The 12,580-nt window shown below is 50.0% G+C and overlaps 1 protein-coding gene across 1 annotated transcript; it reads right to left on the reverse strand.

Moving 5' to 3' along the window:
* Positions 1–1,087: 1,087 nt before the first annotated feature.
* On the reverse strand, positions 1,088–10,618 carry FOXF1 (forkhead box F1). The gene is made up of 2 exons (XM_088136175.1): positions 8,840–10,618; positions 1,088–2,730 (listed from the first exon to the last, which is right to left on the reverse strand). The coding sequence occupies exons 1-2, from the start codon at positions 9,933–9,935 to the stop codon at positions 2,573–2,575; spliced, it is 1,254 nt and encodes a 417-aa protein (XP_087992301.1). The 5' UTR covers positions 9,936–10,618; the 3' UTR covers positions 1,088–2,572.
* Positions 10,619–12,580: the final 1,962 nt, after the last annotated feature.

Below are 12,580 nucleotides of genomic sequence, written 5' to 3' on the forward strand. Positions count from 1 at the left end.
GGTGATTACAATTTTGCATGAGACATTTTCCAGATGACCCAGGTGTTAGTTTACTTGTTTTCATGTCTGTGTTGGACACAGAGAAATTGGTTATTAAGGCAGCAGCTACGCCGCAGAGGCAATTTCTCACTAAAGCCTACAGCGTTTCTTTTAAATGAAAAAGAGCGAGGAGACATTTTCCACATCAGTCCTTCGCTTCGGATGCCAACATGGTCTGATTGCAGCGTGGAGCACAACCAGCAGTCCTAACCCTGACTGCAGTGTGGAGCACACTGGCGGTTTTGTATTTTAAGAATTCTTGGCCAACGCGGTCCTTCTCGCCCTGGTCCCCTGAAGTTGACTCTATGGGTGCTGAACTACAACATGCTTAAAGGCTGAAGATGATAGTTGTGATAGACATACACAAAAGCCAATGTGATAACGCTCTGGACCGTACCACTTTTTCACACTCAAGGGGGGGTGGGTATAATTTCAGCCTGTAACCTCTTTGAGACAGAGACAGAGCAATATTGCATCCGTGGAAATGAAATCAAACCAAGGCTATCCACAGCTGAGAGAGGGCAGAAAACTATGATTCTGTCATGCAAGATCATTCTATTCGGAAAGGCTTCTTCTGCATTATCTAGGGGAGCGTGGAAATAATGGATCTTTCCCCTCCCGCCCACCCACCCCTATTCCTCCCTAAAGTTATTCTATCCATCCTTCCATCTCAGCCGTTGCATTTATAGCCGAGACCCAGCCCACGTCACTCTGAAGGAGATGATGAGTCAAAACAGGATCCAGAACTGCTGATCTCTGCGGACTGTAGGTAGGAGCAATTCTAGTTTTCACACCCTCATCCAGTGTAAAACATATGGATCAACTATACATGGGGAAAGAGAAGTTCAGGAAGGAAGTTTTGGAAATACCAACTCAGTTCACCCACACAGTTAACCTGGTCAATGAAAAACAGCAACGTCATTACCTAACATCCTAAACTTGGTTAGTCTCCACCTAGTTAGTTTTACAGTGGAAAACACACGCACGTACACACACACGTTGTAGAATTAGACCCAATTCATATGAAATACCTTGGATGGTGAACGGACCTCTTTTCCTTTGACTTTTATTCTTAACATGCCATTACGCAGACTTCTATGTCACGCTGATTTATTTACAGTTTATACAATTTGTGTCCAACGTGTACGAATACCACACATTTTTAAAATATTTGCATTCCATTTTTTTTAAAAAAAAGAATGAATGTACACAAAAATAGGGGGCCTAGACCCCTTCTGCCATAATTACATTTTTATACAGTGCAGAATAAGATTTAAAATAGGTGTGTCACCTAAGCTCTATTGTCAGGCAAAACCAAACTGGCAAAAAAATTTTTTAAAAAGCGTCCTTCATCTATATAAAACACGGGGGAAATTGTGCTGTACTGCTGTTTGATATTTGCCAGGATTACTTTAAACATACATACCCACGAGCAGTCACACAGTCTTCCTCATAGACATACGTACACAGTTGCTACAGCAAATATTGCCGACACATTAACCATTCTAATACTGATCAACCAAGGCTGCTGTTGGGTTTTATTAAAAGGTTTGAATAAATAAGCGTGTGAGCCTTGTTAGTCTTTTTTATTCCCATTGTCAACCTTTATTTCTCAAAGTGCTTTTCTTTGTAATTTTGTACTTAATATTTAAAATAGCCAAAGGGAAAGCGGCGTGAGTTTTAGAACATCAGGCGGTTGATGGTCCCAATCCTCCTCTGTATGCTTGTGGTCTGTCTGTGGGCTTGTGTGTCTGCGAGGTTCGGGTTTCAAAACCTCACCACCCCTAAGATACAGCAAATGTTAGAAACTGCACACGATGTGGGCTTTGGGAAGAAGAAGAAAGCCTTAGGGAATTATTCTGGGAAATTTCTCCATGGCTTTGAATCAGAGGTCAAGTACATTGTGAGCTGAATCCATTCTCTCCTTAATGCCAAGGCTAAAAAGCCACAATGGCTAAGCCAACGTTTGCCAAATGAAGAACTCCAAAAACTCATGGTCACTTGCTGTCCCAGGGATTGTTACTGGAGCTGTTGATCTCTTTCTTGTAGGGCGGATCTCTGTCCCTCGAATTCTAGCATCCATTCTCATAAAGGCTCGTTAAAATTGAAAATTACATGCTGGAGTTGGGAGGGGTTAGGATATATCTTTTTTTAAAGAGAGTTGATTTGGATCCTGGAAGAAGGAATGGGAAAGAACAGAAGTGGTTCTTGGGAATGGGTGTAGCTCTCAGTGCTGGGTGTTTAGGGCCCAAGATGAAAGAAGAAATTTTTGGCATTCAGCTTCCCCACCCCAAAAGGCACACGAAATGCATACCTGCTTCTCTTCCACCTTTGCTTAAGGACAGAGAGTTCCTTCCCATAGATGTCTTGAATATTTATATACCTCATCAACAACTAGCAGACTAACTTCTGGAGAGGTCCTATGGCTCCCAAAGAGGGTTGTAGCAGGAAGTCCCATAGTCCTACATAGTTTTCACTTGGGTCACCGGGGACTGTCTCTCCCCCAAGAAAGCTTGACACCCCAGCCTTATTGTCACATCACACAAGGTTTGATGTCTTGATATGTAACTTGCTGGTGGTAGTAGGAACCGCTGCCTCCTGAATGCATGGAAGATGACGCCATGGCATTGATGGAGAAGACAAATTCTTTCCGATCACACATGCTTGGAGACTGGGAATGGTACCGGATTCCTGAAAGGAAACCAGACAGAAGGTTTAAGTAGCTGTGGGGAGAGGAAGAGACAGAAAAATGACATCACCCTGGAGATTTCCTGGTTCATCGTCAAAACTGCTGGATTAGAACGTTGATTCTATTTGCTTTGGATAAGGATACAGACAATAATTTCTGGCTCTACTGCAGGTGACAGTAGTATGATGGTGTTAACTCTAATTATTAGCATTGCTGAGAATGACCCTAGGGCTTATTTTATAGACCCACCAGCTTTTATGAGTAATTAGACTAAAGAGCCATGGATGGAAGGAAGGAAGGAAGGAAGGAAGGAAGGAAGGAAGGAAGGAAGGAAGGAAGGAAGGAAGGAAGGACAAGAAAACAAAGCTGAATAACAAGCAATCAAACTGTGTTGGCCTATGGTAAAAAAAACACAGATGGATAATATCATTGATTGTATCCATTAAAATTATAGTTAGTCCTAATAAAGGCTTTATCCAATTATTAATTTCAGCTGAACCCATCATATTGATAATTTTCTGGCTATAATACATTGAGCCACAAACTGCTACCTACATTTTGGCCCAACAGAGTTGTTTAAACTCATGTGGTTAGTTAATGATTGAGAGAGTCATAAGGAAAAGCCAGCAAATAGGTTTAAGGCCTTTGAGCCAACCATGGTTAAGCCAGCCATGGCAACAGGTGTCACAGGAGTACAACCCTGTGGCCTGCCACAAGTTTCATAGATTCAAATTGATGCATTTTCTTTGCAGAGTTGCTGAATGGTAGAATTTAATACCATATCACAGTCCTTTTGAAAAAAATCAGGTCTATTTTGGTTGCCCACCAAAATGCAGGTGGAAGCATGGAAAACTGAGTTCTGCAAGTCTGTTGTGCAAAAAGCTATATGACTGATTCCTTACGAATCAAAAGGCAGAAGATAAATCAAATAAATTAGTAAATCAACTCTGCGTCCCCAGCATGATTATTATTCATTTTATCTTCCCAATGTCAACTGGTCCAACTTCTGTTCCTGGAGGGAAAATTTTGTTAGGCCCAATTAGATTAAATTATCAAGCTTGATGCTACGTGTACGTGTGTGTGTGTGTGTGTGTCTGTCTTTGGCTTAAGGAAATTCCCACTTGTTCAGAATGGGAATTTTGTCCAAATGCAAATTGCAGGATGGGACGGGACTGTCTGTTTCCTGACTGGCCGAGGAAGGAGAAAATTTGGAGGGGGTGGGGTGGCCTCGTTTCTTGATGAACTGGGGCTTGCTTTCCCTCAAGCGAGCTGAAAAACAAGCCCCGGATTTTAAATTATTTTAATGGTTACATTATTTCTGTACCCTACCAAAGATCGGCGATGAATGTAAACAAAGCTTTCCCCATCTTGGACCACAAACAGGCATTTTATTAAAAGCAGATATCAACCTTGCTCCTTGTTCTCAGGAGGAGATCTGCATCCTTCCCAACCCTTTTGCACGGTTGATTCTGCAAAATCAGTGTAAGCCGTAAAGTAATTTCTGGCACAGTTATTTACAGATCTGCAGCTGTTGACAGTATTTGGAAATATTTAAACGCAAGAAGAAATCAGGCTGGAACATTGGTTTCCAAGTCAGTGTTCCTGCTAGGAGATTTTCTGAACTGTAACCAATTATTCATATTCAAGGAGCAATCCTGTACTAATTTATGGGGGAGTCTGTCCCACCAAATTTAGTGGGGCTTCCTTCTAAGTAAACATGTACAAGACTGACCTGCTAATTAGTCGCCGTATGCTTTACACGTTCAGAAAATCAACTCCTTTCTTATTTTAACTAAACAGCACCCTCAAGTACTGTCTACCCGCCAAAAGAACTAAAAACTTGACAAATTAAAATATTTTAAATAATACTTTAAGGTATCACTTTGTAGCTTGCATTATATGACTGAGTACACACACAAGTACCTAGAGAGAGAGTGAGATAGAAGCAGAACTTTAGCTCCATTTATTTCTTTTCTTTTTAGTTATTTGATAATGTAAAACTCTGCCCACTCACACTTTTTTTTTTTTTTAAAGTAGTAGTAGCAGTATTTGCATTCACTCCCATTTCTTTCTGGAAAGGGGATTCTCCATTTTCTAAAAATTACTTTAGAAAGAACCTAGTAAATTCTTTTCCAAACTAAGAAATTTCATTTGTTAGTCAGAAAAGGTGCTACCAGATTTCTTCTGATTTTTTTTTTATCCTAAAAATTACTTTGTAAGGGAAAATGTTACACGCACACACATATATTCTATCTTCGCAACATTTCTAGGTGCCTCCTATGCCCAAAGTGTGTTTTTTAAAATCCAAATCCAGTTCCTTTCAATCCTCTTTAAAACACCGTCACCAATATATTGCTAAAATGGCGGAAAGACCAAGAAGCATTGAACATTGAAGCGGTTGCGAACATTTGCTAAAACAAAAAAAAAAAGTTTCTCCCTGTCTCCCCTCCTCAAATTCTTTCCCCTGTAAGCAGTTCTGCTTGATTCGTTCCCTTTGTTAATATCCTGGACAAAACCTGAAGATTTGTCGGATTAACAGATCGCTCCACTTAACGCACGCCACATCTTCAGCCTGAAACAGAAGGAATGTTGGCTAGTTGGGGTAATTCGCCCCCCAGTATTGCTGCGGCGTGGTTTAACTTCTGACTTTAATCATTTTCCATCTCTCATTAAAACTTCACTTCCTCCCAACCGGGGTAAGCCAGCCTGACGGAGTTTGGAGGCCCTTTTGCGCCTCCCGCTATACACGGCAAGAGAGGATTCGCACAACTGCTTTTTGATTCGAAAACTGATTCGATTCTCCGCTTTTTAAATCCGAGGTCCGATTGAAGAAGCGGAGAATCCAGGGCGTTGGACGCCGTCCACCTTTGCGCACCCAGCCCTCCCCAAGGCGGCTGCTGTGGACCGCAGACAAAATCCCGCTTCCTTTCGCCTTGCGAAACCTCCCCGCGGGCCCTCTCTCAATTCATCCACCCCCTTCCCGTAGCGATTATGAAGAGGTTTTCAAAGCAAGCCTGCTCTTTTCCACGCCAGCGACACGATCTTTTAATGCCCTTTGTCTTCAGGGAGGGCTTTTGCCCACCCCCCACGACGAGTTGGAAGGGGGGGATCAAAATCACGCCAAGCTCCGCGGCTCTAGGCCTAGTGGCTTTCCCAAAACGCTTGTCAATCCCATGCTGGAAGGCCTGGTCAGTTTCAAAGCGCCCTTCCCCACCAGTTGAGCTGCCTTTGAGGTCTTACCTAGGTTATCTCTCCCCACCCAGGTCACCTTTAAAAAAATAAAAGCAGGGGAGGGGAGAGAATGTGGAAAAGAAAGCATTTCACTTTCTTTCTGCAATGCCAGCACTCATCTTCACCATCTCACTAAGTCTTGGACAATGTGAGGATCCGAGGGTCTCTCTGCCCAGAAAATGAGTGGATTTTCCCCCACCCGTAATAGTAGGACCCCCCAACTTTAATCTCCATCCTTCCCGGAAGCAGCCAAGTTTGCAGGATCTTATTGGGAGCACAAGGTCTGATAACTCCTGAAGCAATCAGAGTGGAGGATAAGGGAGGTTTGGCGGTTCTTCAGTTGGAAAGCAAAGAAGGAGTCGGCCGTCCCCCGAAGCCAACGAACGAAGTTGTCAGAAAGAAAGAAAGACATTTCTGTCTACAAGTGAGAGATCAAAAGGGCAACTGATTTCTCTGCACGGACCTGCCTCAGGGAGACCACGCTGAAAGCCCTATTTCTAAAGCTATTTTTAAAGACAGCACTAAAAAAGATCAACAGCTGGAAGGCCCAGCCGGAGACATGATTTTTGCCTATTAACGCGAGGCATTTAGCGGCCGAAAGAAAACTTTTGTAAACCGCCAGCCTGATTTCATGGGGAGAAAAGTTAAATAAGTGGGGCGGAAGGGTTCATCTGAGCGATCAGTTGTGGAGGGGATCAGCATCTTTATCAATAGGCACAGTCATCCTTAATTGTGGCTTTGCAAGGAGCGTTATTATTAGAAATATTATTAATACAATAATACAATTAATGTCATTAAAGGAACAGCCGAGACAAGGGCTGGTAACAAAACTAAGGGTTTTGACATTCCTGAAGCCCTTAAAATGGGTGTCCAAAGCAGAATAGTGCAACCATCAACAGTTCTGGTTGCCATGTCAAAAGGGACTGTTTCAGGTGTCCCGGGTCTCCTCGGCCACATTCATATGACATGCTTAACCAGGTTAGGGGAAAACCAAGCAGATACCTTCAGATGACACAGTAAATTTCGCTCACCTTCAGTGTGTTCTTTTGTTTATGTTTTGGTAGCTTCCTGTGTTGTGCAAACCCAGAACATAAGTCAATCTTGCAAGTCAGTTAAGTGTGTTGGGAGAAGGCAAACTCACATTCCCAGCAAATTGTGCTTGTATGGTGCACACATAAACATGAGGGTAGGAGGGCAGGGAAATAACACACACCCCCAAAAAAACCGGATTTACACCATCGTTTTATATCTTCAAAGAGAGTCTTCCATCAATAGCGTCTTGACGGATAAACCAACATAGGAAGATAAGACACCAATTTAAGCAGAAACTCAAAACTTAGTCACGCCTTCTTAGGATGTGGGATAGAGATTGCTGTTATGTAACAAATATCTGTTGTCTTTCCGAAACTCTAAGGAGAATTAAACTATAAGTTTCAACCCTATTTCTAAAGCCACTTGTTTTCACGTTTTAAAACTATGTCTTGTTTATTCGGCTACCCGAACAAGGAAATTAAGGCGAAAGAATAAATTCTCAATTATTAACCCCCACCAAATCCAGCTTCTTACGAAGAGGAGGGGAGATGATTCGTGTATATATATAGGACTTCAGTGAAGAGGCCTTCATTCTGCAGCGGATTGATCTGGGATAATAATAGTAATAATAGCAGCAAACAACAACAATATGCCTTTCCTCAAGGCATTTGCATAATATTTAGGCTGCAGCGCTATGAAAACCAAACGGAAGCGTGTCGTGATTGCAAGACGGTCTCTCGGTCACGGCCCCGCACCGCGGATCTTGCCGAATGGCCCTCCCGTGTCTACGGCTTCTAAGCAATATTGCTGCGAACAGCAGAGACACATGAATGCTTCGCGAGGCTCGGAGCAGCAGACGGTTGCGAGGACGGAGATCCGTCTACTCAGCCCCGTTCGCCCCTCTCCTTCCTAGTTTTTAGCGGGTGAAAGGCGAGGGGAGGCGGCGCGATTCTAAGGCTAACGGTGCGGAGGGGAAAGCGTCCTCCGCCTGGATATGTGCGCTTTGCTGCGGCAAATCCTCGTCCTTCTAGGCGCCCCTCGCAGAGCGCTTCAGCCTGGCGTCCCCCGCTTTGGTCTCCTCCCGCACTTTATGTCGGGCTTCTTGGGGAGTCAAAGCGCTAATTGAGCAACCTCGGGGAAAGCGGCGAGGTCGCAGGACTCTGCGCGCCGGGAGCTGCGCGGCTTTCCCTCCCTGGCACCGCCGCGTTGGCCCGCGACGCAGCTGGCTCGAGACCACCCCACGACCTTCCCTTCCCCGGCGATCCCTTTCTTCTCTCCTTCAGCTTCGTTTCTAAGCGGTCGCTTTTTCATTAGATCCCTCAGAGAGAAGGCGACTTACAGGACCCCCGATCCTCTCGCGGAGGCCTCGCCTCACCTGCCCTTTTTTTTTTTTTTTGCGGTAACTCCCCCCCCCCCCCCGCCCCCGACGAGGAAGAGACTGCAGGCTCCTTTGGCCAAGGAAGGAGAAAGGCAAAGGAAAGGATCCGCGCCAAGAGTAATTAATTTTGCCTGAGGGCCGCTACCCAGAATAGCTCGGAGCGCCTCTTGCCTCCCTGGCCTCGCTTCCCCAGGCCTCGGGCTCCCTTCACGACCACCCGTTTCCGCTCCGCTCCGCTCCGCATCCCCGTTTCTTTTCCTTCTTCGTTCTTGCGCTCCAACCCCCAGCAACTCGCCAGACCCCAGCCTCCCTTCGGCTTCCGCTCCGCATCGAAATCCCGCGCCCTCCGCCCGCTTCTCTGCCCCGAAGCCTTGACCCCGCGCCCTCCCGCTCGGGCCCGCCGTCCCCAGTCCTTGTCCAGCGCACCCGACGCCCCCCGCCCCGCCCCGCCCCGCCCCGCTCCCCTTTACCTTGCAGCTCGGCGGGGTTGTGGCTGTTCTGATGCAGGTAGGGCTGCTCCAGAGAGTGCGTGGAGAGGCCGGACGAGAGCGGGTTGTTCGCAGGGTTACAAGGCGAGAGGGGCTGTTGCTTGATGTAAGAGGCGCCGCCGTTCAAGCCGGGGGCGGGCGAGGGCGCCCAAGCCGACGGGGCCGCGCCGGAGTAAACCGAGTGGGGCTCCATCACCCCTCCGCCGGGCAGCAGGGGGGAAGCGGGCACAGAGCCGTCGTGGTGGCCGTAGTCCCCTCCCGCCGAGGCGGCCCCGGCTCCCCCGCCGCCGCAGCTGCTCATGTAGGCGTGGTGGCCCCCGTTGGAGGGCAAGTGGGGCACCGAGTGGCCGGCCAGCCCCATGCCGTCGACGTTGACCATGCCCAGGGCGCCCCCGTCCAAGGGCAGGCTGCTGGGGGGGCAGGAGGGCCCCTGGAAGCCGTAGCTGTCGGGGAGGTGGTTGAAATTCAAGTTCATCATGCTGTACATGGGCTTGAGGGCCTGGCACTTCCGCCTGAAGCCGCGGGGCCGCCGTCGGAAGGAGCCCTCCTCGAACATGAACTCGCTGGCCGGGTCGATGGTCCAGTAGTGGCCCTTGCCGGGCCGGCCCAGCCCCTTGGGCAGCTTGATGAAGCACTCGTTGAGCGAGAGGTTGTGGCGCACCGAGTTCTTCCAGCCCTGGTAGGACCCACGGAAGAAGGGGAAGCGCGCCTGCAGGAACTGGTAGATCTCGCTCAGCGTCAGCCGCTTGGACGGCGAGCTCTGGATGGCCATCACGATCAGCGCGATGTAGGAGTAGGGCGGCTTCTCCGGCCGCCGGATGCCCGCGTTGCTCTTCTTAGTCTTGGCGCCGCCGCCGCCGCCGCCGCCGCCGCCGCTGCTGCTGGGGGTTGACGAGCTGGTGGACGAGGCGGCCTCCATGGCGGCGGCAGCGGCGGCGGCGGCGGCGGCTGCTCCGAGCGGCGGCGGCTGGGGCTTGTCGGAGGCTGCGGACATCGCGAGCGCCCCGGCCTCGGGCAACGGCGGCGGCGGCGGCGGAGGGCGAGAGGCAGGAGCGCGGAGCAGCAGACCTGCGGTCATCGACGGCTACCGATCGCCCCCACCTCTCCCAAAGGACAGGCTCCGGGGCAGGAAGGGAGAGGACCGGCCTCCCCAGGCGCGCGCGCCCTGCTCGCTCCTCCGCGCGCTCTCCCCACTCCCTTCCGCGCCTGCCTGCCGCCGAGGGCCTGCAACCCGCGGGGAGCTCTTCTTGGAAGGGCCAGGCGCGGCGGACGGCTACCTCGGAGGAACCCCGGAAAAGACGGAGGAGGGAGCAGTGACGCGAAGGCGCCCCCCCCGATCAATGAAGGTATCCGATGCCCGCCCCCACCCCGGGATTTTTATTCCCTAGGATCCAAGCCAGGAGCGGCTGCCCGGATCCTGCTGCTCTTCGAGCGGGTTTCGGCGCAGAGGCGTCCCCAGGATTCGCCTTCCTTCCTTCCTTCCTTCCTTCCTCCTCCTCCTCCGCCTCCTCCTTCTTTTAATTTACAATCTCCTTCCTCCTCCTCCTCCTCCTCCTCCTCCTCCTCCTCGCCTCTGCCCCTCCCGGTTCTTCAGTCTTCGCGGAGGATCCGGCCTTCTCCTCTTCTCTCCCCCCTCAACCCCGCCTGCCCCGCTCTTCCTCCTCCTTCCAGCCCCCCGGTCTCGCCAGCCGGGAGCTGCTGCTGTTTCTCTGCCTGTGGAACCGCCGATCTGCCCCCAGCTGAAGCGGGTGCCTTTCACTTTATCGCAAGTCAGCGGGCGCCTGGCGGCTCTTGACAGCGCGACGTAAGAGGCAGAGGGAGCAGTCCCCGCCTCCCCGCCCCTTGCCCCTACCCCCCCACCTCGCCGCCGCCGCTCGGCTGAGCCGAGCCGCTCAGCTCAACTCAACATTGGTGGGCGCGGAAAAGCGGCTCCGCCTCTGCTCCAACCCGGAGCTGCTCGGAAGCGTCTCGCCCTCCCCCCGTCCGCCTCGGCCTGCTGGAAAAGCAGGACTCTCCGCTGCCCTGAGCGCCGTCCCGGGAAGGCCTTCACACAAACCCGAACACGTGTTCAGCACTGGAAGATGCTCGTTCAGCCCCCGGGATCCTCTCCCAGGGAAACAGTGAAAAGCCGAAGGGAGCCCTGAATCTTCTGGGAATCTTCTCCCCAGAAAAGTGGCCTCCTGCCCCAGGCTGCCAGGCGAGTTTCTAGGCCTCGGTTCGGCGGCCCCCTCCCTCGAAACCTCCGGCTGGATTTGTTCGCGAGGAAACCTGGGCTGGAAGAAGGCGGGTCGCCGGCCAGCGGGAACCTTTCTGCGGGGCAGGATTTACTACAGTAAATGTAATGCATCCTTTGGCTCTGTGCCCGGAAGCTCCGGCTTAAGATGTTACTGAATCCCCACCCAACATCTAGCAGGCTCTTCCCTCCTCTCCCACCGCCCCCCCCCCCATTCCACATTCTTGAATATTTCTGGTTTCATCTCCTCTGGAGGGGAAATGGGAAGAAGATATGCCCACTCAAAATACCTTCTCGTTTGGTCTTTTTGCAAACGTCTTGAAAGGGCACCGCTGCTTTTTTTTTTTTTTTTATAAATGCCATCCTTTCGCCGGGCAAATAAAGCCGAAAAGTTGGCCCTTTCGGTTGGGTTGGGCTACTGTCCCCATGAACCCCGGCTACCGTGGGGAAGGCGAGTCAAAGGAGAGAAACAGACCCCCCCCCCCAACTCCACAACAGTTCAAATGTAGGCGTGCGTACTTGTGCGTTGGTCGACACTCACCTCCGCGGTATTCCGTCGTTAAAGGCATGAAATGAAACATGTTTCAGAGACGCTGGTTCGGGCCCAAAAAACAGCCCCCCCTCGGGAAAAAATAGAGCCAGCAACGGTGTTGATACAACATTGTTCACACGCGCCGAGGAGAGAAAAGGATCGAACAGACCAAATCGGGGCTCTCTTTTTTTGAAGGCGGTGAGTTTGGAACCCAGCTCACCCACTTAAAAAAAAAAAAGAAACATGTTTCTGATTCCTTTGCGAGATACAGACAGACAAGAAGGACAGGATGTTTATACAACGCAACGTAAACACGTCCCCGGGCCTTCTTTAATAAAAGTCCAGAGGATTCCCCCTCCCCCGCCCGGCTCAGAATGGCCCACACAGCTTAAATTGCTGTTTGTTAGGGCTTTCTCCCTTTCTCTCCTCCACGCCCCCCCCCTCCCCGCTTCAGCTTAAACATTTTCTTCTGGGGAAAAAAAATATTGAAGGCGTTGGTATTATTGGATCCTCCGGAGCAATGGGGTGTCACACACGCGCGCACGCACGGACGTGTTTGTTCAGCGCGTCCACACAAACAACCCCCAAAAGGGGGTGGGAAAGCAAAACCAGGATTTTCTTTGCTTCCTTCACCCCCCCCTTTTTTTTTAAATTAAACCCCTGGGAGATTCTTTTCATCTACTCTTCAGCCTGCCAGTCACTCATCAAGGTAAGTCACTTACAGCTTTTGTCACCCTCTTTCCAGGCGCGCGTGGTAAATTTAGCACAATTAAGTTGTTAAAGGGGGTCGAGAATGGAGGGCGGAGGCGGGGAGTTTAGCTTCAGCACCTAATGGTCGGGGGGGGGGGTGGGAAGAGGCGGGAGGAGAAAGTTCAACAAGGCAACCCCCCCCTTTTCTGTTTTCCTTATTGTCAAAATGCTGAAGGCCTAGTATATTTAAACTTCACCACCACCACCC

The sequence above is a fragment of the Python bivittatus genome, unplaced genomic scaffold (genome assembly GCF_059951505.1).
Source record: "Python bivittatus isolate LINGU-HERP-01145 unplaced genomic scaffold, Pbiv_v1 ctg000190_np1212, whole genome shotgun sequence".
Taxonomy (NCBI): Eukaryota; Metazoa; Chordata; class Lepidosauria; order Squamata; family Pythonidae; genus Python; species Python bivittatus.

Excerpts from the sequence above, each read along its gene's own strand:
- FOXF1 (XM_088136175.1), bottom strand. The coding sequence starts at position 9,935 with ATGACCGCAGGTCTGCTGCTCCGCGCTCCTGCCTCTCGCCCTCCGCCG. Across the intron at positions 2,731-8,839 it reads CAACCCCGCCGAGCTGCAAG|GAATCCGGTACCATTCCCAG; the intron begins GTAAAGGGGAGC and ends GTTTCCTTTCAG.